This window comes from Typopeltis vanoorti, chromosome 15 (assembly GCF_054136105.1).
Source record: "Typopeltis vanoorti isolate ZY-2024b chromosome 15, IOZ_Tvanoo_1.0, whole genome shotgun sequence".
NCBI lineage: Eukaryota > Metazoa > Arthropoda > Arachnida > Uropygi > Thelyphonidae > Typopeltis > Typopeltis vanoorti.
The window spans coordinates 84797852-84823641 of record NC_143563.1 but is presented as its reverse complement, the minus strand read 5'-3'; the positions used below and the strand labels follow the sequence as shown (position 1 = coordinate 84823641).

Sequence of the window (25790 nt, the reverse complement as noted above, 5' to 3'; positions counted from 1 at the left end):
TCTTGCATTCAGCGCATGGTCCACGAGACACTGATTTCATTGTTACTCGTTTTTATCATTTTGTAACTTGTACACGTGCGAGCGCGAGGAAACGGAATTAGTGAAAGTGAGGGACGCTTTCACTCGTGATACGGTTTTAGTTGAAATTTCATAAATTATAAGCTCGAGATCATCGAGCTATGGACCCGATTAGCTTGACTGAGTTATTTATTACGATGAATTGCCATGACCTAGATTACTGGATCATTGGGTTCTGTGCAGTAAAAATTAGCAAAGATGTTTTTAAGCGATAGGCAAAATAGGTCAGCGTATTTAAAGTAGCTTTTTTTATTGGTTTTAATGAATGTTGTAATAGCCTTGTTTTTATTTGTTTACTGAATTGAAGAACTAGAAAAGAAGCGACAATGAAAACTTCTATTACTTTAATTAACTTTTTTAAACTAGAGTTCATGTCGAAAGATTGAATGTTTTGGTTGTTTGTAATAGGTATTGCGTATATTTTCACTGATTTTTCCCGCCCCTTTTAATCAAATCTTACAGTTAACAACACCAGATAACTATTATTTTTTTTTAGACTCAATTAGTGCAAATTACAAACACCAGATGGCAGCATTTCGTCATCACCAAATGAAAGACATTCTGTTTTATTTCGAATTTGGGTAATAAATTTATGTTTGAAGCAAGAACAGAATCAATTATTACGAGATATTTCTGCTGGGTGACGCGACTAAGATAGATAAAGATGATTTCATATAAAGGATATTTATAAGTGTCAATGACATGGAATTGCTCAGTTCTGCCTACTCAGATTACGACAGACAAACATCTGTCTGTAAAGGTGGACAGTAATAGCGGAGTGGGTGGAGTACATTTACCACTTCAAATACAACTGTGATGTAATTGTTCAACTGAAGAAGTGGGCTGTGAGTCAGGAACACATGTACGTTATTATTCTTTATGAATCACACAAGGTGGTTGACCATTTAAATAATTCCAAGAAAAAAAATCAAAAGAAAATATCACGGTTTTTTTTTTGTTGTTGTTTATTTGTTTGTTCATTTGTTTTAACTTTGATTTCCCGCAATAGTCCATTTGATTTATTCCGTTTCATGTCTGACTCAATCGCTGTCATGGGATGAAAAACCGGAGTCTCCCGGAGGAAACGCATTTTTTACTGGACCAACTAACGCGCCTTCAGCAAAAGGCCTCTTAGACTGGATTCGAACCTGTTTTCCAAAAGACATCAACTTATCGACTGAGCTATTGAGGCTCCACATTTCTTTTTCGTTTCTATTTAATGAATGCTGATTTTTAACATAAAATATTGTAGTTTTCGTTACACGGGGAATTTTACCGTCAAGATGGTTCTGTTATTAAAAGGCACGTGCACTAATCTGCTTGCCCTATTAAGATGCCTTCAAACGTTGTCTGTTCGCACAGCAAATCGGTTGTTCTAATCCACCAGTTAGTCCAAAGATTTGAAACATGCACACCCGGTAGCCAATGTTAAATGTTTAGACAGCTCGTGCCATGCAAGACTGCTAATTTCCATTTTCGCCATGGTTACGTGCTTCTGGTGGGTGTGGTTAGCGTTCTAAGGGTCATATAAAAACGGGTGTGGTCGTTTCCCTCAATGTCACCCATCAATAAAACCGTTATTATATCCAGCAACGGAGTACAAAAAAAAAAAAAAAAAAAAAGGAAAGAAAAAGTGCTTCCACAGGCATAACTGATTGCGTGCTTGCTCAGAGGCAGATAACGTACTCGTGAGTCGGTGTAGGCTGCACCCCCAGAGAAAAGCAATCATAATTCATATGTCCTTCAATATCCGCACATATACAAACTGTACTGACCACCTTGAACTTGGGTCTTAATCTATTTTCCTGCTTGCTTGTTGATATTACGTCTCTCTCTCTCTCTCTGTATGTGTGTGTGTGTGTGTGTGTGTGTGTGTGTGTGTGTGTGTGTGTGTGTGTGTGTGTGTGTGTGTGTGTGTGTGTGTGTGTGTGTGTTGAATTTAGATGATCAAAAAGATCTTATTGTCTGTACAAACAGAATTAGCTAAAGTACTCAAGAAGGTCATGTGGTCATGTTTGTGTTGAATGTGTGTGTGTTCTTCGGCTGGTTTGCATGCTATGGGAGTGGGAGTAACAAAATAAAAGTTTCAGAGAGAGAAAATTTTGCCCCTTAACTTAGCTTCAGTTTAAAAGTCTTATAAAATTTCTTCATCAAAGACAAGATTCGAACCTAGATCTCTCCAAACACAAGCGGGTGTAATTATGAACAACATGGCAGTTGTTCATAATTACATCCGCTTATAACACTGTAACGAATAGTTCTATTCGTTACAGTGTTATGTCTTTTCATAATATATACTTTTAATTTTTAATCCTATTTTAAAAAATAGCTTTAAACATAACCGTATTACTATTTTTTTTTTTATTTTAGGGTTAGCAGTTGATGAAGGTGCGTCAAAAACTACGCTGAGTAGTAATGTGTCACAGGAAAACAACGATCAGCTTAGCAAAGAAGTACTATCTACGATCATATATCCTGAATCCACATCAACGGAAGAACCCTTTACAGCCCACAACACTCAATCCAGTTACTCTTTCAGCTACGAAGTGTCCACAGTCGCAACAAACGATACCAGTTTGATAGGAAGCGCTGATAACAAAGAACCTGTCACAGGAGCTAGCAATGTATCCAATGATACAAATGGCGTCTTACAGACCCTTTCGACTCAGCTTCCGGATGCAGTCGGTACGGATGTATCCAGCGTGGAAATAGATTACCAAAAATACATTCCAGAGGAGCAGAACAAAACCAGTGATATTTCTGTTATAACAATAGAAAACGTGACTTCGGATTCATATCCTAATGCCACAGGTGGCGCTAGTCTCGATTCCAACTTCACAACAGAAAGGACAGAACGAATATCAGAGTTTTCTGATACAGGTCAGAACGAGACGAATGCGCTTCTGGAAGGTGCGGGCTCTCTGTCCAATGACTCGACTAAGGAGATGAATCAAAGCAAACCGAACAAGGAGGGTCTGCCTGATTTGGTTACAGCAGACAGCACGAACGTTATCGAATGGGCAACGAACGGACCAGTACAATATGCGGTAGTGGTATCCTCTTCAACGACTGCAGCTCCATCTGTCCGTAAATACCAAGTGGTGCCTCGGAATCGCCCGGTCAATACGCAAAGAGTAAGCATTGGAAATAAAACGTCTTTATCTTCTTTCCAGTCACACGCTGCCCGTAGCAGGATAACCACAAGCCATCCGCGCAAGAAGATGGTCCGACTGTTCGATTTTCTTAGCAGGATTCGACCGCCAAGTTCGGATGAATCGAATTCGACATCCGGTAATCAGTCTGAAGAAAATCTGGACAGCTGGGATACCGACGTCTCCGAACTGGATTCCGAAAACTACAACATCTCCGAAGATCCAACTGAATTACCATCTCCAGTGCCCTCCTCACCAGTAGAAAATAAAAACATTACGGATAACGTCGGAAACATCACGGGGGTCGGAATCAAGACAACCGTATCCGTTTCTTTCAATCTGCTGAACTCGAAAAACCAAACCGATCAAAACTCCACCTTCCGCCAACTGGACGGCAATGGAATCGCAGAAGAAAAGCCAAAGAGTTCAACTAACCGAGGATCAAAGAGTTTGGAAGGAAGTGTGAGAGGTTCTTCGGCAGGTTCTGAAAATTCTCTAGAAGACAGGAACGGTAGCAGCACGGAGAATTCGAAGAGCAATGACTTCTTGGGTCCCAACGCTTCGTCCACCGAAGATACCGTGTCGACCGGACGTCCCATAGTGCCAATCGTTTACAGTTCAAAGCACTCTCAAATGTTTAACACGGCCAGCTTCAGTACCACTCCTAACATTCATCCCACCAGGATTCGACCCACGACATCCGAGAGTGTCGACAAAGAACATAAAAGTCCTCCGACAGCATCACCACCTCAAACTCACGAGATGTATCCTGTTGCGAGTTCCTTGCCATCTGATGACAGAATGTCAGAAGATTCCTATTCTACGAGTTATCCCAACACGGACGTTCTCCCTGTGGTGACATCCGAAGAAATCTTTGATCCAATTGTCACCGACCTTAGACCGATTAGAGTGCTCGGTGTTATGGAGATTACTAACGGTTTGGAATGGCAACCACAGTTAGGATACCGCGATTCACCAGAATCCAAGGAGACAGCGGAATCACTCAAAGAAATGGTAAGCAAGTTCTGATCCCCTTCATCTCAACACAAAAATTTTTCTTATACATAATGACAAGAAATAATTTAAATATTTTAAAATTAAATATTTATTTAAATTTAAAAGTAAAGATTCCTTAAATTTATAACGCATGCGTCATTCTAATCTGAAATTCTTTCATTTTTTACCCCTGCCCCTTCCCTATAAATAGCTGGAGCGTCTTTTTCAAAGAACATCAATTGCCAACAGACTGCAGGGTATAGAGATCGATGGATTCTAGTAAGAATTTAATAAAAATAAAATTATATAAAATAAATGAACAATATTTCTTCAATTTTTATCAATAATTAGACCAAAATTCGTTGCTTATATTTCACGCTTATTGTTATATTTCATAGAATTATGACGTCATATCCATTTACGTCGATACCCAACAATAAAAATTATAATCAAACAACGTAACTTTAAATTGACCGCAGTTTGATACAACCTGTTTCGTAAATGTAACTACTTGTGCGAGGATCTCCTTTATAATATCTATTTACTTGTTCCCTTACTGCAGGACCGATTAAAAGTTGCAAAATATGGCCTGAAATGCAACATGAAATACTGAAGGTATTTGATTGCAACATGTTCGAAGCTTTTAGCTGATATCTTCTTACTCAAAAGTTAAAAATCTACAATCCCGACTTCAAGTCCATGCATTCCAGCTAATTGAACAGAAGTGATATGGTTACTCTGTGTTGCAATCTTTCACTTTGTAAGTTTCCTTACTAGATAAGTATCGCTTTAAAAAAAAATATAGTGAATTCCTCTAGATAGAAAGATTTCAGAACATTTTACTTAAAAGATTTCTTAATACATCGAAGGCATCTATAAACATACAGCTACAATTAGAAGCAATACCACTCAAGTTTTAAATAAAACAAGAAATGATAAGAAAATATTATGAACCAATATAGTTAATGTATGTGATTTCATCATAAGACATTGTTGCAAAAAGTTTAGTTTTTACGCTTAAAATATTAGGCGATAAGATTTTCCCCTCAATTTTTAACAGTTACGAAAAGAGGATTTATAGAAGAACCTTTCCATAGATTTTTTGTTGTTGTTGTTTACTGTTAAGATTTCATACTTTTCTTTCTTTAATTATTTCATATTTTCGCCAGGGTATCTCATCTACGACATCAACAATTATCAATGCTAGAATTAGCGAATTTTAGTGTGCATTACAGTAAACATTGTTGCATCAAAAAATGTGTTCGACGCCATGTTTCCAATTATGAACGGAAAACCGGAGTACTCGGAGGAAAACTGTTTAATGTTTCGGGGGGGGGGAGATACCTTTAGTTATGAATGTTTGTGTTGATTTAAAGAATACAAATCACATATTAACTGAGATGCTTACATAAATGAGATGCTTACATAAAAACGATGTAAATAAATATTTATTTACAAGGGTTGGATTCTTTATTTATGGTTTTTGTTTAACTTCATGAATATACATAAAAAACTTGGTAAAGAGTCGAATAAAAATCAGGCTGTCTTTAAGTTTTGTCTCGAACTACATGTTACAGCGAAATAGAAAGAAAACTTGTGTGGCAGTGGGAGGGGGGGGGAGGAGATATCATTTGCATTCAATTACGTTGGTAAGTAGCATTTTAAGGTTGGTTAGCAAGCAGTCTAAATGAAGTTGTTTTTATGCTAAGTGCGTTGCAGAGAAAACATTTAGCTTCATTCTGCTCGGTTTAATGGTGCGATTCTTCCAGCGCATTACCCGTACAGACTGCTGCGTTTGCTTATATTAACATAACTTAGGCCTTCCTCTGTGTAACCGGGCTGACACTAGAAGTTCCTTCTCCTTCCTGAAACTACCGCTATTACTACCAGTGCGTCATCTGCTTGCAAATAACTATAATTCTTGCAGAACAAATTGAACCCTGGTATAATAACAAATCCCTGGATAATTCATAATCCCAAACTAGTTTCTTCTGTAAGCTTTCACAGCATGTGTACGTCTTGGGAACTTTACGGTAGTACTGAAATTTCTATGGTTTATAGCTAAACCCAATGGAAGACTGTTTGCCAACCTTTGACTAAGGAATTCCAAGGAAATAAATTTAAGAAATAAATAAGTAGTTGCCGATAATTTTCTTATGTTAAAGCTTAAGGTTGACGTTTAAATGTTGGTTTGGGTATTTCAAAGCATCCAAATATTTTTAGCAAAAGACTCTTCTCACCTCTATCTGTTATTACAGCGAACAGGTTTCGGTAAATATTTGACTGGGCTGAGTTGCAAGCGCTTTATGATATTCTTTGTATAATAACGAATTTGTCTCAACCAATAGGGCTGCGAATTTGAATACCACTGCAAGTTTAGATGCTTTAGGTAATAAAATGACTTTTATAAGCTCCTGGAGGCCTGAAGTGGCTTGGGAAAGTTCTAGCTTTAATCTCTAAAGTAGAATTTACGGATTATCTTACCCATCATTTAACCAATGGTGCCAACTATAGGTTTAAAGCATTTCTTGGGTAGATTTTACATAAAAAAAGGCAAATTAATTATAAATCAGAAATATAGTATGCCCACACTTTCGAGAGCTTCGCTTGGCGACTCGCCAAGAATAGTCGATTCATGCTGAAGGGGATAAAGAAATGAAGGATGTACGCATTGGTCACCAACACGCGAAATCACGTCCTTTATACGTAACATTTTCCAACTGTTATACAAGCAAAATAGTTACCACTTTAAACACTACAATGATCATAAAAGAGAAGTTAATTTTCCGACGTGTAATAATAAACAACTCATCCCTCAGTACGGATTGATTACCCTATTGTCGGAATGGATTCTCGTTCTGTTGACATACGCAGAAGTGTCGAAGGGTCTCGTATCTGTGGGCGTACTATACCTGTGCCACCTCGTATATCAAACACAGAAGTTTTTAAAATATTCATTTGGTAATAAACGTTTTCTGGAAAGACAACTGAAGGTATAGTTTTAAACCAACATCCTATGACTGGCTATTCTATACGTCTGTGTGCTTTTTATTTTACTATTTAACGAACAGGGATGAAATATAGATATTGCTTAGCCAAGGAACAAGGCAACAGAAGATATTTGCTCAAGAAATCAAACCAACTAAAAGTAAAAATTATTGAGTCATTTCTGCTATACAGTTTTCTGAGATAGAATTGGTTACAATTACGAGAGAGGCAAATAAGGCCATGAGGAGAAATTTTCATGATTGTCATCTACATGTGTTCTACTGGATGGGAGAAATCTGAAATAATTAATTAAATGGATTTTGAAATATAATATTGATATAATGTTTTATTAATTTTTCTGTTACAAGATAAATCATGATTAATACAAACCGCAAAGAAAACTAATTAGTAATTCTTGATCTACAGCAGAAATTTAAAAAAATTATAAAAGTATTCATTTTAATTGCAAAAGTAGTTTTTTAAAAAAAAATATATGTTGTCCTTAGGCCATCATTAATAAAATAAGGCATAAATAATGAATAAAACCACTAATAATTATATCTAGCAATGATAAATGCATATCACATTGTTGTGTTTTTTTTTTTTTCTTCAGCAACAATGGAAGCATCATCGTTGATTATTATTTGTCTCTAATGAAAGCAGACGATGATATCGAGATTGAACATAGGCTCATCCAGACGTTTAACGAGAGGTTAGGAAAGGACAACACGTTCGAAAAATACACAATTGACCCGTTAAAGACGGAATTTTCAGGTGAGGGTATTAAATACGTCAATATTCATTGTATAAATGATGACGCTGTTTTTTTATACGACAAACTATGAATATACAACTTTAATATTTTATAAGCGAGTGTAATAGACTATTTCATTTTTAAGATTTCTCTCTCTCTTCAAGTAGATCATTTTCTTTGTCTTTTCTTCAAGAAGTGTGTTCTGCGTGTCACTTCAGAAGACGGATACATCCATTCGCATTCCCAAAGGCTATTGCAACACATTGCGTAGACTGCGAATAAGAACGTGACTGGGATCAACATCTTTCGTTGTCCATTAAAGCGCACATTACCACAAATGGAGCTGCCAACACCCTGCTAGAGTGAACGAGGCAAAACACCTGCCAGCGTCATCACAATTTCCTCTTGTCACATACACGCGTGTCGATCTAAAAGGTGTAGCAGTAACCTTTTTTTCATATATTCACCTGTCTTCTACAGGTGGGAAGGCAGGTGGATGACAGTAAAGCTTATTCAGAGAGAGAGAATAATGCATGAAGAGGAAATCGTCTGACATGCGCAAGTAAAAAGAAAAAATAAAGATGGATCTAGAATACATTTTATAGCCTTTAATATCGAAAACATTTTATTCATAACATCTTTTATATTTTACCATTTCTTGAGCCTACGTAACCGAGTTGATATAAACGAATCTTTTAGGCGAAAAGACCGGGTTCGAATCCCTTCTATGACGTGAGGAACTTTTATTAGCTGCTTTTAGTCAAATGGTCAGTTTGCTGGTCTCGTACGGCGGCGGATGTTTATTCCATCCCGGAAACGCGGGTCTTTTGTCCCTCAAAAGGCAAACCGGCCAGAAGAACACGCGCAATATATACACACACATTGAGACTACGAGAATAAGAATTAACCACTCTATTCCGTCGGATTTGGTTTCTAACGCCTACGCGGTAAAATGTGAGTCTACGTGTAAGCTGAATCAGGAAGGATGCCATCTCCTGAAGACTCATTGATCCACTGATAACGAAACGACATTATTAATACCATGAGTCGGTCACATATCAGAGATGCCAATATTGGCATCCATTATAGAATGTGAATATTGGCATCCATTACAGAATATAAATATTGGCATCCCTATAGCGAATGTGAATATTGACATCCATTACAGAATATAAATTTTGGCATCCCTATAGCGAATGTCAATAGTCGCTTTCCAGATTAAATTTTAATTTAATATTACGTAAGCATAGGTTGTTTAATTGATTACTAATGCATCATTAAAAACAGGCTGCATATCGGTTGTTGCATTTATGACTTGATTTTAATTTGAACTTCGGGTCATCCACATGTGAAGACCCAGTAGATTGCTTATGTCTGCACTTGTTAAATTAACTTTGATTGCATAGAAGAAAGACAGAGACTGAAATAAGAAATCTAACAAAAGTGCTTATTATACTACCTCCAACTAGACGACGGTCTAGACGTGGTCTAATATTATGCTATTCCAGACGACATAAAAGAAGAGACAAAACCCTTTGATCGAAGCTTCTGTAGCTCAATACGTTTAGCGTTCGTCTTTATGGCGATAATCCTGAAGTAACAGAGCCCATAGAAGCATGGATGAAGGCGACATTGTTATCGGCCAAAACGCATGGTTCGCCATCCACTCGCTTATCATGACTCCCTAATATTATTAGCATATTCTTCCATCATTATATATCAATGCACCGAGAAGCTGCACCATCCTTTAAGGGGTCAAGAATCTTTCTCCTAGATTAATTTAATAGATATTATTATGACTCAATTCCATGAAATTTTCTTTATCTTGATGTTTTTATTTATTTATTTTTTTTCAGTTAAAGAAGAAGTTGCAGAAAGACCAACCTTACTAGTCAATGCGGAGCCCCCAATTCCTCAGTGGGCCATTGCCGTTATTGTAATCGGAGCAGCGTCTCTTATTTTTATCATCTTGTTCGGAGCTGTTACGGTAAGTTTAAAATAGTCCATGATGGCGCGTTTTACCAGCAGTACAATGAAACTATCGCTTCGTCCAAATTTAATTTATTGCTTCACATGATCGACAAATATTGGTTTTGATCATTTTAACGTAGGGAAAAAAATTACAGCATCCACTGTTATAACCCACGATTCTAATATATTATTAAGTTTACAACCGTAGTGGGAATCACATAAAAATTATGAAAATAACATAAAGAATATTATTGAAGTTTCTTTTTTAAAAAAAACGTCATATTTTCCCAATACGATTCTTGAAACATTTTATGTAGGACTCTGATAAATACGTTAGGAAATACACACACAGGACAACTATGAGTAATTGTTATCTCTGCAATAATACCGATTATTACAATAATGCTATATAAAATGATATTCTGTATGTTGCGTATAAATCTTTTGTTCTTATTCGCAACAAGTAAACATCACGTGAGTAAAACAATGGGAATATCGGACATTTTATCTTCTCGACAATAAACTTTATATAACAGTCATTTTAATTGAAGATTTGTGAGTTAATAAAGAATTAAATGTCATTAAATACAGATATACATAAAACGGCTATGAACTAATATTTATTAGAACTTTTCTGTTTTCAATTATAAATTTAAGGTAAAAAAAATCATAAATTCATCCCTTCAAGCCGAAGATAATCATACGTTTTTTTTTTTTTTTTTTCAGGTTTACGGACAGCATCACGGTCGTCGAAAATACAACACCCGTTTACACGATGAGGAAGGAGAGCGAGCTATGGATTCCAGTTCGAACGAATGGGAAAGCAAGCTGTCGGCGGCTTACGAAAATCTAGCAGCAGATGGCATTTACGACATGGATGGTGTGGCATTGGAAAAGAAAAACCGGGTAAGCGAAAAGAGACATTAGTCTCCTTAGTAGTGGACGCAGAACTATTTCTATTATCGTAAAGATAACTGCACTGTATCTAAAAGATTTATTTGCTACTATTACTAGTATTAAATGACAACTGTTGACTTTACATAAAGTTATTTAGTGCGTCTTAACTTTGTAAAAAGACTAAAACAAATCTTATTTTTCTGTCTAATTTACACGCAGGCCTAACAGGATTCAGGTACGTTTGGCTTTTTCTCTCACTGTTTAATTTAAATTTTCATGTTAGTTCTAATTAGTTTTCTTAATAGACTTCCCATTCCTAATGCCAGATGTTTTTCTGGATTTGTAGACTGCGCAAATGCACAACTGAGTTTACGACTTCCTGGCTTAATGAGATAGATTCTAATCCACAATGAACTATGCATAAGTGGAAAAAAAAAAATAAGTTCTGAACTGTTTTCTTTACATTGGATTTCATTATTATTTTATTCAGATAATTAGAATAGAAATAAAGAGTCTAAAGGAGAAAAACAAATGCTAATTATAAAAGCTTGGCTTCGTTAATTAAATCCGGATGTAATATATATTTGAAGTTTACTTTGTTGTTTTAATTATCCAGATTAAATAATTATACAGCGAGTCTTCTCAGTTAGATGTGTATACCGGTCAGGAGATACAAATTCTTTCTCAAATATGCTTAATATATATATAATATATATATTAATTTTATATATTTCATGAGATGTTATGCCAGCATTGATCTACATCATTGCTTTATTTTATTTTATATTATATTTTATTTTATTTATTTATTTTTTGCAAACCATCATTTCAAAATAATATCTGTCTCTTTCTGAACTCTGTGTGTGTGTGTGTGTGTGTGTGTGTGTGTGTGTGTGTGAGAGAGAGAGAGAGAGTGATTTTGACGGTTGAACAGAGATTCACTGAGACACTCTTTCTTGTTTCATTGTTTGATCTTGGAGTCTTTTTTTTAAAAAAAAAACTTCCAACTATTTTGATTGAGGAAAATAACAGTAAAAGAATTTCTTAACTTTCTTCAAAGAGTATTCTCTAAATCAAAAAATAAATAAAATAAAATAAAATAAAAAAATAACAGTGTAATTACTCCTGAGTGACAATAAACCTCACAAATGACAAGGGAAACCTATAGGACAGTTGATACGTTTGCAAGACAATTGCTTGTTAAGACATGTAACACACTGCATTACTTCAGTATTTCTTTTATTTTTTTATTTCAATTTATATTTGAAAAAAAAAACTATCAACAATTACTGCTCGTATAACGTGCTTTTTCTTTAATGCAGACGACATAAGCATCGCAACAACCGACAACATACAAATAGCGTAATGATTTCAACAATTGACAACAGTAAAAATGTTTAAATAATAGCAATAAAAAAAATCACGAATCCAGCAATTGTTGCCTACGTCAACAATTGCTGGGTTCGTGAACTTCAGTAATTCTTGACTAAGTCAACAGTTACAATAGTTATTGTTACTGTTTAGCTTATAAAAGAATTATAGCAAATAGATTACTAATATTTTCATCATTTTTTTTCCTCCTTGTTTAGAACTCATCCAGTAATAGCAGCCGAAAGTCAAAAACCAAGAATCCATATGACAGCTGGAGGACAGATTGGACTGTTCATCCAACCAAACGTATTCGTTTGTCCATAGTGAACACAACCTTCTAAGTCCTCATGTTTCGATACACGAACTTATCTATTGTCATACACTTTTGCACCAGTGCAGTTGCACTAGCACGCAAGAGCTCATGCACAGCACCAACCCCTACGCATCATCGGATAGTGTAAGACCACTTTAAGACTAAAAATAATGAATGCACATCAAGAAGAAGAAGATAGGAAAGTGAAAAATAGAGGTGCTTTGTACCATTTCCGTCTCTTTGAAATAAGTACCAAGGCAGAGATTAAAAAAAAAAGAAAGAAAAGAAATAAGTTTAGTTTTTGTCAAGTGGTGTTAAAGTTGATAAATTTTATTGACTGTGGATTGTTAAGTTAATCTATGAGATCGATTTCACTGAGAAATATTCAAGATATTGTCAAGTTGTGTGAAATACATATTTTAAGGGCACAGAATTGGTGATAGCACAAGATTTAGTGAATTTTAAATTAAATAAATTAAACGTAAAATATATGCTATAACAATCGTAAGATTTAAATTATTCTTCAACTTGAAAAGTTTTCGTAATTTAAAAAATATCTATTAAATTATTTGAAGAAACTATGAACATCTTGACATGTAAATAAAATTTAATTTGCTCGATTAAATGTGAAACTGTACCGTTATTTATATTGTAATTATATATATTGTCAATTAGGCATTTACAACATTATATCTGTTAAATCACAATTCATTTAATTAATTAATATGACAAATGAAACCTAAAATAAACGAAAAGAATTACAATAAGGAGACTGTAAATATAAAACCCGAATTATATTTAATATGAGATTATCAAAGCCATTTAAGTTAAATTCATTTGACTCAGATTAGTAATAATTGTTAAATTTATTTTAAAGAAACTTTATCCATATGTATATTCCTAATTCCACTGTTAAATAACTGACATTTTCAGAGTAGGTGCTATTTCACATTAGCATAGGTGCTATATTACTTTATCTATGTTGCCATGGCAACTTATTGAGTCAAGAGTTCGGTTGCAACAATGGAAATGAAAAAACTTGATATGTTTATACTTTGGATGATAAATGTAATGCATATTGAATATGTTTAAATCTAATTGTTGGAACCAGAAGATTTCTAATGTCACGTGTCTACTTTATTATCGATAGACTGGAATTATAAGCAATGAAATAGTTGAATGAATATTGTATAACAACTTAATGAAATGATGATTCTCTGTTAATATATTTATATTAATCATAAGCTGAATTGTTTTTTAAGTAAATCTCTGTATATTTGCCTTAAGACAGCACCTCAAAGATCCCTGTGTGTGTGTGTGTGTGTGTGTGTGTGTGTGTGTGTGTGTGTGTGAGAGAGAGAGAGAGAGAGAGAGAGAGAGAGAGAAGGATATGCAAATCTAAATGCTATTATGTACACTTTCCTTATTTTTTTAGTGTTGCTTAAAATATAGCATGTTTTTTTTTCTTAAATTTCCATAATATTACAGACTACAACCTAAATATAAACGCAAAAATTAGTGTACGTTTCTATGTCACCTTGGATCATCTTCAGGAATTTCAAATCATTACGTAACATGATTATTTTACGAAAAACACAGATATAGCTCAAATTATAAAGAAAGATACAGTTAAAAGACTAGTCACTGCTCATAAATCGGAATTAAAGTAATGTTTGTAGATAGGATTACTGCAGTTGTGTTAATGTTTGTGGTCCATACTGTCTGTTATAGGTAGGGGAGAGTAAATGTCAAGGGACCACTTCTATCTCTCTTTCTGCATGACTATCACCAATCGATTGCTAATTGTATGCACTCTCCTACCAAATATTTTTACGATTTCGTTTTTTTTATTCTACTTAGCCTCTATTAGTACTTTATTAATAAAGATGAATATATATCATCTTAGCGTATTAGCTTTTATCACTATTTTGCACCTAAGATTTCATGTTTGGAATTAAATAAATTTCTTTTGAATGTCATGTGAATATGTATCCGAATTATCGCGTCTATTCCAAATACAGGAGTTTGATTCAGCCAAATTTTGTTTTCTCTTTTATTATTATTTAAATTAATTTATATTATAAGTGATTTCATTTACCTTTAATAGTTATCTTTAAAAGTTTAGATATTTTTCTTTGTAACGTCTAAGAAACCATTCCGTTTATTTCATAAAAATAATAGAACAATCCCATTTAATGAATGTCGTGTGACAGTGGCTCCATCTACTAGACATAAATAAAATAACTAAAAATTATAGTATTTTTCAGTGATCCGCTTTCTTTTAAATTAATTATTTATTCGGTGTTAGCCATCACAACACCGCTTATGTTTTAAAACAGGTGCCTTACAATACAATGCTTACGTTAAGTGAATATTTTAAATCCAATTAGGAACATTTTCCGTGACAAATAAAGTTATTAGTTCATTTATTATACCAACGATAGTGAAAGTACGTTAAAAAACGTAAGGATTATTTCTATATATTTTCACAAATCAGCAATGAACAACTTATGTGCTTCATCATAGATGCGCGCACATCCCTACACTACCGCCACCTATACACCATGCCTTCTGTTTTGGAGAACAGACCAAACACTTCTGATTTGTCTACTGTAGTTCATTTCAATGGATGGAAACCATTAGCTCCGTGTTTTCCTAGTCAAGTATTTGTTTGTTTTTTTTAGTCCTCACTCAGGTCTACTGTGTTGTACATCTTTTCTATCAAATCAGCTCCCACTTTAAAGGGACGCTAAGTTTTCTTCGGCTTTGGCCCACCTAGAATTAAAACATTGTACGAAGTCGAATCAAACCTTCTTGGTACTTAGAGATATTTCTACTGTATTATATTTGATAACTAAAGCAGTTTATTGTATGTACCATAGAATCTTTCAGATGAGCAGTTTTAACATTGAAAATATTTATTTAAATTTTGTGTCGATACAAACTTCAACAGAGTTCTGAATGTGTTGAAGTTAATTTTAAAAGAAAATCACATTTAGTGGTTGAAAAAGCACGATTATCTACTTTTATGACGTATTAAATATTCTTCTTTGTTATGTGTTTTATTTCTGTTTTTTTTTTTTTTTTTTTTGTATTCTCTACTGCTCATTGTGTAACATTATGTGAATGTACTTCCTTCGATTATAAATAAAGTTGCACTTTGTGTTTAAAAATGTCGTTATTTTATTTTGTGCGTGCGTGTAAAGGTGAGTTAGCCTGACTCATAGGGTTTTTTTTTTTTTTCACCAGGAAACTTGGGTTTTTCGTTCCCCCAAACAAGCAAACCGGCCCCGTGAACACAAATCTACAGTCACACAAGTCCACAATATATACAAGGCATACACATGTCTACAGTCATAAATACTTAATCCCCTCATGAGGGGGGGGGGCTCAACTTGCCGCAATAGGGACGGGGGGGAGGAAAGGGAGGAAATTATATACGAATAAATAAATAAAAGTGTAATCGCAACAAAGGTCAAGGAGTCTTTCAGTAATACCAATGGTGACTGCATCATTATTATCTTATTGTTGAGTTTCTTATTCGGCTAAGAAACAATATGGGATGTAATAATATCCCTTAACTTAAATAAGTTTTGATATTTGTTCATTATAGAATATCCCATATCTCTGCAAATGAGACAGTGACCTCTTGTTGTTCTTAGGTCGTGAAACGCAGAAAGAAGATAGAAGAGTCAGCCTGTTGCCAAAGAGTCTGATGTGTTTGCCAAATCGTGGATTTACTATAAATCGATTTAATTAATGTCCCATTCGTATTACTTCTTCACATAAGATGCACACACAGAAAAAGCTGAATTAGCAAGAGTTAACTAATAACGAAACAGACGCAAAAGAAAGAGACTCCGTGTCATCTCAACCATGACTGAGACCAGATCCACGTGATGGGATCGAAGGGAAATTTGCCACCGAAGGTATTATTTATTGATTAAAAACCACCCACATTATACGCATTACCGGAGAAATCATCGATTCAAGCGGAACATATAAAAACCTAAGTGGTGGGATCGGATTTCTACAGACCGATGAGCACATTCCGACTTTCGTCGGTGGTACCGTAATTAGGTCAACTTACGAAATGAATGACTATCACAACGAACTATCCTGACTGTTTTTTTTTTTTTTTTTTTTTTACGGATCACGAGGAGACTAATTTAATCGGCTGAGAAGCGAACCGTTGAAAGATAATCGCACTACATTTAGCAGGGTGATCGCCTGAATGTAGCCTATTCACCGTCTGGATTGACACGGGTCGCGTTAGGAGGTCTTTATCCTCTGCGGATTCAAAAGGTGAAACACGTGACTTGTTTCGACCGTATGTTACAGACGAAAGGACAGTTCCTCCCCCCCCCCTCCTCTCTCTGCGTCTACTAAACAAATGTACTGACTACCACTGGAGGACTTAAGCAACGCACGTGCCGTTTTGAAAATTCAACCGTCTTAAGAAAGAAAGAAAGAAAAAAAACCAGCAAGAAAGAAAGAAAGAAAAATGTAAAAGGTCACTCGATGGTCTTCTTTATTTGTTTTAGTTCACTTTCTGTTTTGGCTTCGTTCTGTTTAATTCGAAGGCTGTGCATTATTATTATTATTATTGTAGGGGCACCTCCGTGGAGTCCGAAGACTCATCTCGGGAGACCCAAGCTATCCACACAATCTATCATACCTCTCCTTGAATCCATTAACAGAAAAAGCACTCACATCCTACTCTGGCAACCGATTTCACTCATTCACCACTCTCCAAGCAAAAAATCTAGTCCTCACGTCCCTACTGACCTCACCTTTATTTCGCTTCCAGGGATGACCCCTTTATTCTGGGCCTCTAGCCAAGTGCTGAAACATTTCCCCTGCATCAATCCTATAAAATCCTTTAAGCAACTTCAATGTCTCTACCATATCCCCTCTTTTTCTCCTATCAACCGACTTCTGCAATCCACACACCTTCAATCATCCTCATAAGGAGCAAAAAAAATCTAAATCCTGAATCCGAATCCTCTCACCGCTTCCTCATCCCCAAGAAATCCAGAAGATCAGACTTGAGCATAGTACTCTAATCCAGATGTGGATGTATCAAGGCCTTATATATAAAAGAGGAATAACTACTTCCTTATCTCTACTTGCTAATGTGTTCTTCAATAGCCAAGTAATCTTATGAGCTACCTTAGCAACATGTTCTCTATACTTTAACTCTCTATCTACCACCATCACTTCTAAATGTCTAGCTTCGTCTATTTCCTGGAGTACAGTGCCATCAATGTGGTACACAGCTTGTAATCTATTTATCACAAAATGCACGACTTTACATTTCTCGACATTAAACTTTTAGCTTTTGCCCATACTGACAACCTATTTAAATCATCATGGAAGTCTCCACACTGCCTTGATTAACTATCACAACCTAATTTTGCAGGTTATTTCCTATATCATTTACGTACAAATTAAACGGCAACGGTCCCAGCACTGAACCTTACGGCACACCACTAGTCGCCTGTTTTCGGCTCGATTCAGCCCCTCCATACACCACTTTGTGATATCTGTCCAGCAGCCACCCTGTTATCCACTTAACCAGTGTCATATCCATTGGTTCTCATTTGTATAACAGAGTTCCATGTGGTATTCTGTCAAATGCCTTTGCAAAATCGTGTAGCCATTTCCTTTATCCAAGTTAGCGTGTTACTCTATTATAAAAAGTTAGTAAATTACTAATGCATGACCAATTCCTTCACAAAGCCACTATCAGCACAAGTAAACAGGACTGACACTTCGTCAAACACCGACCATAGTGATCAATTGCAGAAATGCGCATGTGCACTGCATCGCCTAATAAATCCCTTCATAAACTAACAAAATCATAAACAGGGTGGTCAGTCTTCTTTCTTCCTTATATAATAAACTACTATTTCCTTATATTATATTCTGTAGTTCAATGCAGTGCCCCTCCCGCAATGATTCCTTGTCAGTGTGACGTAATACTACTAATAATAAGTACATTCTAAACTGTCCTTTCTGTTCTTACAAGAGAAAGGACAGCTGCTTTTGGCATTTCAATCTATCAGTTCGGCGAGCACAGATCAGCTATTCGACTTTTACCTGAAGATAAACTTTGAAAACGAGATCTAATCTAGACTTTTCATTAAAAAAAGAAAGATTACAAAGATATCTTGCTTGTAGAAACAATAAAGATTGGTAGAAATATAATAAAATAAATAATGGCATCTCAAAGTGTAAGTTAAGATTTTAAACCCAAATTGATTTGTAGAAAACTCCATGAGAAAACGTGTACATCATAAAACAGCATGTGGTGTTTTAACAAAATAATTTGAGTCAAAATGGATTGCGACAAAAATGTAATATATTGGATAGGTTCCGTAAAATAAAACATTTTTTAAACAGAAAGGAAGTTAAACATCACTGATTTGTGATGTTTTAGAAAAATATTTTTTTATGTAAAAAATATTTTTAAAAAATCCCTTAAAAGTATCAAATGATAAAAAAGCAACCAAACATAATTTACAGCAATATCTGACTGCATTGCACGTTTTCAATTATGATTGCAACAATGCTACCTCGTTGAAGAGCTGATAGTTAACAATCGCTCTAATGACGTAATACCATAATAAGAGCAATTGTTAACTATCATTTCATTTTCATTGTTAGCACTTGCTAAAAATGAAATGAAAAATTTCATTTCTATTTTTATATTAAGAAATGCTCTTTGTTAAAAAAAAAAAAAGCAAAAACAGAAAGTGAAATGTTTTATTTTCGGTTTCATTCTAGTTTATTAAATATCAACAGAAAAAGTCTCGATATTTTATTAAATGAAATGATAATTCCTTTAGGTAGTATGAGGAAAATAAGAAATGATTGGGGAAGGAAAAGAGGTAAAGGAAGAGAACGTGAAAGAAAAAAAAAAAAAAAAAAAAGGAGAACTCAGAAAAGATAATCCGAGAGAGAGATAAAGAGAATAATTAGCCGATCTAATTATAATTAATTTTAGAATTAATTCAAGTTTCCTTTTCCTGATTTCTTCAGATAATGCTTACGACCAGTTAAAAGGAACAACACAGTTAAATCAATATCAGGAACATCGTTGTCAAGGGGTGTTTGTGAACAGATAACGCCACTCTACCTTTTGTTTCACTCTATTAATATTCGCACGATTGACTCGAGGGTTAAAACTGACATACGTAGATTTTATGTGGTACAAGACTAAATCAGAAAATGCGTGGACAGATAAGATTCGCAAGCAGTTCTATTTAGAAAATAAATTATTTGATGTGATGGATAGATAGCTGTAGATAGATAACAGCTATCTAACAACACACACACACACACCTAATTCACTACTCAATTCCTATCACAAGGGGCGTTATTGGAAAGATTACACAGAAGTCACTTGCAGAAGTCCGGGTGACTGGAGCTTCGCATAACGACACCGAAAAATGGAAAAGCTCTGTCGGTGGATTATTTTGGCTGCTTTGGTAGCGGGATGTTCCTCTTATAACGCGAGTAAATGTAAGTATTTTTGGTAAAATACTCATTTTTTTTTAAATAATAAGAATTATTTTTAAAAATTTAAACGAATGTAATGTGATATGTGAATTATCCCTTGACGGTGTCTCTGCTCGGGGAGGGGAATAAATAATCGCAAACCAAAGTGTTCGTTTTGATGAATTCTGAAACTTTTCTTTAAACACCGCACAGAATTCAAAACAATTATTTCTGTTTAATTCATCGTGGAGGAGAAAAGGGGAATGTTGTAATGAAATTATGCATATTTGGGTGGGGAAGGGACATAATTAAAAAGATTGGAGGAGGAGAAACTGACAAAACCACACGCCAGTCTCTTTTCAAAATGAATTATAATAAATCTCAACAGAAAACTCAGCACTTAAACCTTGGATTAGTATTTAAACTGGATTCTTACTCTCTTTTTAACCTGCTGACCCCCCCCCCCTCATAGACGCATTTCTCTCTCATTGACCATCCCCTCATCCAAACACACATTTTAAAATACGATTAATAGATTGATTTGTAAGACAAAATTGTTAATATTTATTTACTAAAAATATAGAAAACAATAATACATAAGTAATAATTTCTTAGTAATACTTTATGCTAATCTCGTAAATCAGAGGACATCAGGTGTAACTCAAATGTATCTTTAAAGTTCCGGCGTTTTGATATATTCAACTTGTTTCTTGTTTTTTCTCAGTAACATTGATTATAATATCCCATTCAACTCTTTAGGAATTACAACTCTTCGAGTGCTAAGGAATGTGGGTTCAAATCCCGTCTGTTTTAGAGAAACTTGATTACACAAGAGACAATAATATGTTTTTGTGTGGTGACTCGGGTTTTTCGTAGGGTAAAACAGCCCCAAAAACCTCTAATTTCATCATTAAAAAAATAGGCTAGTTAGATCACGTGTTTTACGTTCCAACGTATCCAAACGGTTGGAGTACCATAGATATGTGGACTGGACTTTCAACCGGAGGATGCGTACAAGAATTACCGAAGGGAAAAGAATTTGGAAATGCAAGATGGTGTAAAATTTCAGTGATCCTTAAAATGAAAGAAGAAATCTGAGATTCCAACTCTGAAGTTTGGACGGGAGTAGATCAACTTTTGTTTAGTTGGGAAGATTAAGGCAACTAAGGTGACAGGTTTTTTTGGGTGGACAAAACCGATTATAGTTTACTTATCAACAGGTTAAAATTGGTTTTTTTTAGCGCATTGGCTTAAGCAATGCGTAACAACACATTATGGAATGATGATCTTTTGACTAATGTGCTCTGTGGTTGAAAGAACCCGGATTTGAATGCTATCTACGAGGCTAGGAATATAGTGAAGCCTAGCTTTACTGAATTCGCCTTCAGTAGAGCTGGACTTTACTGAAGGCGAATGAGTCAGCCCGTTTCAGAAATTCTGGTTTTTATTTCCTTAACACAGACAAAGCAGCCGTTGAACACACGAATTGACACATAGCATAATATTATCTGTCATGATTAGCTACAACGTTAAGTGTCAGTAGCCTGTAATCCAAGCAGCCGTCTAATGTATTTACTAGAGCTTCGGAGTGCGTAGTGCGCTGGAACAAATATTACCTCTGTAATAACTATGTCACTTAGTGTATACAAGTAGACCCTAATGTTTCGATAGAAACATAGAATATAATGTCCAATCTGGCTTAATCCGCAGCCACCGGACATGTACAGCGACTCCTGTGCCATCTGGTATACGAAAGCAGAATTGTTACCAAGGAAATACAAACATCTAATGTCATGTATGTGAAACAAACAGTTTATGATATATTTTTTATTATTTATTTAATTTTAAGCTTTTTGTTTCGTTTTTTTCGACATAAGACACTTGCCTCATAGTTTTAATTGCGAATTTCAAATCTACAATCATTCCAAGCCCATATATTTCTTTTTTCCAGTACCACCAGAAACCACTGGAAGCTACAGAGCTAAAGGAGAGATAGTAGCAGGAAATGTTGTCGTTGATGGAGATATCTTGCAAATGGCTTTCGAAGAAAGCTATGATGCAGACAGACCTCGCACGTCATTCTCATTGTATTCAAGTGGAATTACCTCGAGATTCGTTGAGGATATAAAACTGAATGAAACGTTTCAGTATACCGAAACAAGCAAGTATAATCTTCTTATAATAATTAATACTGATTTATTCCTTCTGCAAAATTCCAACTTAAAGCTTACATTTCAGAAGCTGAATTCAAAACTTAAAAATTCGATTTCAAAGTTTAAAATGTTTAAAGTTTTTAAAATGGAGTTGAAATTATTATACGATTACTACAATTTTACTAATAAAATGTTTATTTGCTTGATGTATTAATTATTTAATTTATTTTATTCATATTTTATTTATTATTATTGTCTTGTAGCACATTATTATTTCGGGAAATTTTGTTCTCACATTGATTTAAGGCATACAATATATTGATGACGTTACGCGTACGTCACACTGTATTATTTAGTTAGCGTGTGTTCCAATAACTATGTTCGTGACTTTCTAGATTTTTTTCAAATTTCAAAAACTTCGACTGGCATAGTAACTACGGGATCTTTAGTAATAAGTGTTTTAGACATTTTAGCCAATCTGATAAGGGAGTAGCAGGGTTCTTTCATCCAGAAACCAAGATTTTTTCATCCCTCATACAAGCAAAATCGGCTAAGAGAACACACGCAATTTACAAACAAAAAATACTATTGGTGCTGTTGAAAGGTAAATAACGTGTATTAATGGTGATAGAGCCGTGGTGTATAGTTGGATGATTACATAGCGAACATGATTAGTTGTGTAGTAGAGTAGTGTGCCCTCCCACACTACTCTACTACACTCTACTGGAATCCTTGCAGGTATGACGTAATAATAGTAATAATTTTGCAAAATTTAACAAAACAATTATAAGTGATAGATCTCAAAGAAATTGTTTTCTTTGAGATCTATCACTTTTCTACCGTTTTCTTACTATCCAAAGGAGGGTTACCAGTGCGTTAAATAAAACAATATTTTAAAATGGTCTATCAATTGAGTTTTTATGTCCAAAAATTGTCGGATTCCAAGCCAGAGAACCCAATTCTCACACATACATTCGATGTTGGGGAGTGTCTGTTTGGAGGGAGGGGGGGTGGTAGCTTAAAAAAAACAAACAGCTTAACACTTTCCCAGCTCTATAATTAAAAGACAGATTTCTGAACCGTTCTTGGTGATGAGCGAACAAAAAAAATGAGCAGAACGTTTAATTTTATTAATACAGTTTATTATTGTTGTTATTACTGAAAAACTGAGTTGAATCAATTTGTTAAAATAATTATTCATTATTCAGACTGCAACAAATATAATATAAGCAACTGGTTAAGTGAAGGGCTGCCACCCGATCTGGAAATACTGGAAAAACGAAAAGTCAAAGGTTACGTATATTTTCCGGTGAAACAGATATTACTGCTGGACAAAGTCTTCATAACAGGAGAAAAGGAAACCACATTCAGAGATATTCCTGCTTACTTATGGGAATACAACATCGAAATAGAGAAGGAAGATCGCGAAAAAGAAGCATACATCATAGCAGCTTACTGGTCAAGTATGTATTCAATAATTCATTGATTGCACGATTTTTTATTTTCCAAATATAATCATCGATTATATGTCTAACCACCATTTTTTTTTCCTTTGAAGGAGGAGACCAATGGAACAGCACTTCGAGCAATAAGGTGGTGCCACTTGCTGTTGTAATAGATAAGTACGTTATAAATGAGACAACCGGAGAGCAAAGTCAAATGACCATTCAGTATGTTAACATCTTTGAATTTATCCATGATACGTATGACAGGAAGAGTATGGAGGTTAGTTAGCAATTGATTTGGTTTATAATTATACGTTTGTGACGCGATATCAGCTAAGAGAATAGCATCTAATAAATCGTTTGATCAATTTTAACAGCTTATTATACACACAAAGAAATTTGCGCGTATTATAAAATGTATTTAAATTCTTCTTTATAGGTTAATCCTGGACTTTTTTGTGAAGGGAGGATGAGAACTTTCCCGTTTCCCACGTTCAACAAGACGAACGCAGTTTCTTTCCGCACGGATTTTGTGTTACCGGTCGTTAGCGAAGTGAAGAGTGTTGATGTAAGTACTGAAAAATATACTTCATAAGCAAATATGTTACAGATTTCCAATTTTTTGTAAAGTAATTTTTCAGTGCTGAAAGTCGAAGCTAATAATCACTCGTGTCTTCATATTAAATTATTGAGAATAATTAATTATTAATTTCTTACGAGTTAATGAGGAATAAAAAAAACTAAAGGTCTCCCAAGGTATAATAATCAACTTCTGTGAGATTCTAGGTTATCAACGTTTTCGCATCGTGAACATAGCCTCCTGCAGAAAAGAAAATGATCTGCATGTGGCGCCATCTATCATACCTAAGTAACACTCTCAAGAATTAAGATAACAGAAAATAGCTGATATATGTGGCGCCATCTATCCTACCTAATACTATAAATAATCGAAAAATGGAAAAGAATCGATACTTGTGATGCCTAAGCGTATATCAGTAATACTATAGAGAATGAAAATATAATAGTTTAATGATTAAAGAAAAATATTAAAAATACTTTCAGGATAAATTGCTTCTTATTAATTACTAGTCGTGTAATATTAAAATTCGATGCTACTAGGCAGCACGAATAATCTACTAACAATCAAAAGAGAATTTTTTGACGTGGACGATGCAGTGATGTAATCGCTAAGGGGACGGTTAGTGTTTACTATTACTTTATATATTATTAAAAGGAAAAAAAAATAATAGAGAACATACTCTAAACAGGAATGGTAAAAACATTTATTCACTTTGTAGTTAATAATAATCTTAAAATAATGAATTCTCTCAATAAATATAAAGACACATAAATATACTTGGACAGCAAGAGGATGGAAATCAATATTAGATTGCTTTATCTTAAATGAAAAGACATCAAAATTCTCTTTAGATGTTGGAGTTCACAGAGGATATGAAATAAGCAGTGACCACTTCCTTGTTAAAATAAAATTAAGATTACCACCTAAATGGCTACAAGTAACAAGAACAGAAAGAAATTGTGAAACATTTGTTTATAAAACTAGATTATTAAATGACACAAATGTACAATCACTATATGAATAAAGAATTATTGAATATATAGATAAAATAAAACGAAATGAAGAAACCGAAATAGAATGACTTAATATAAAAATTACTAAATACAGCAACAAATCAAAGCTTAGAATAGACCAAAAAAAAATCGATACAAAGAAAAGCTGAAGATATGGGACGATACAATCAAAGAAACAATCACAATAAGCAATAACAAATTAGAAGATGAAATAGAATAAGAGTCATAGGTAAAAGAGAAGTGAGGGAAAAAGAGACATAGAGAATCATGGAACAAATTTGTTTCTAATTTAGAACACGATTTAGATAAAATAAGACCAAATGTATATAAAATTTTGAAACACTTAAATGCAGATACCAAAGAAAACATAAAATTAAGCATCATGAAATTATAGGAATTTCTAAATTTCTATAGAGAATTGTGGACTGATAATATTTTAAAAAAGATAACTGGCAAACATTTAATGAAAATGAAAAGGAAATAACTAAAGAAGAATTAGAAATCAGCCTGAAAGAAACAAGAAATGGAAAATCACCTGGAGAAGATAAGTTAGGTTCAAAATTATATAAATATGCT

At 34.4% G+C, this 25790-nt stretch overlaps 2 protein-coding genes across 2 annotated transcripts in view; both read left to right on the top strand.

The window, feature by feature from the left end:
- Window positions 1–15669, top strand: part of LOC150098946 (uncharacterized) — a 118501-nt gene extending 102832 nt beyond the window's left edge. Inside the window, exons 4-9 of the mRNA XM_090405776.1 lie at window positions 2449–4244; window positions 4438–4505; window positions 7828–7988; window positions 9825–9955; window positions 10666–10845; window positions 12426–15669. Coding sequence (XP_090261902.1) covers window positions 2449–4244; window positions 4438–4505; window positions 7828–7988; window positions 9825–9955; window positions 10666–10845; window positions 12426–12548 — 2459 coding nt within the window. The 3' untranslated portion in view covers window positions 12549–15669. The remainder of the gene's footprint in view (window positions 1–2448; window positions 4245–4437; window positions 4506–7827; window positions 7989–9824; window positions 9956–10665; window positions 10846–12425) is intronic.
- A 4256-nt stretch (window positions 15670–19925) lies between these two features.
- The window catches only part of LOC150098945 (uncharacterized), a 33914-nt gene continuing 28049 nt past the window's right edge, over window positions 19926–25790 (top strand). Inside the window, exons 1-5 of the mRNA XM_090405452.1 lie at window positions 19926–20047; window positions 21975–22184; window positions 23385–23639; window positions 23735–23901; window positions 24061–24189. Of these exons, the coding sequence (XP_090261578.1) occupies window positions 19975–20047; window positions 21975–22184; window positions 23385–23639; window positions 23735–23901; window positions 24061–24189 (834 nt within the window). The 5' untranslated portion in view covers window positions 19926–19974. The remainder of the gene's footprint in view (window positions 20048–21974; window positions 22185–23384; window positions 23640–23734; window positions 23902–24060; window positions 24190–25790) is intronic.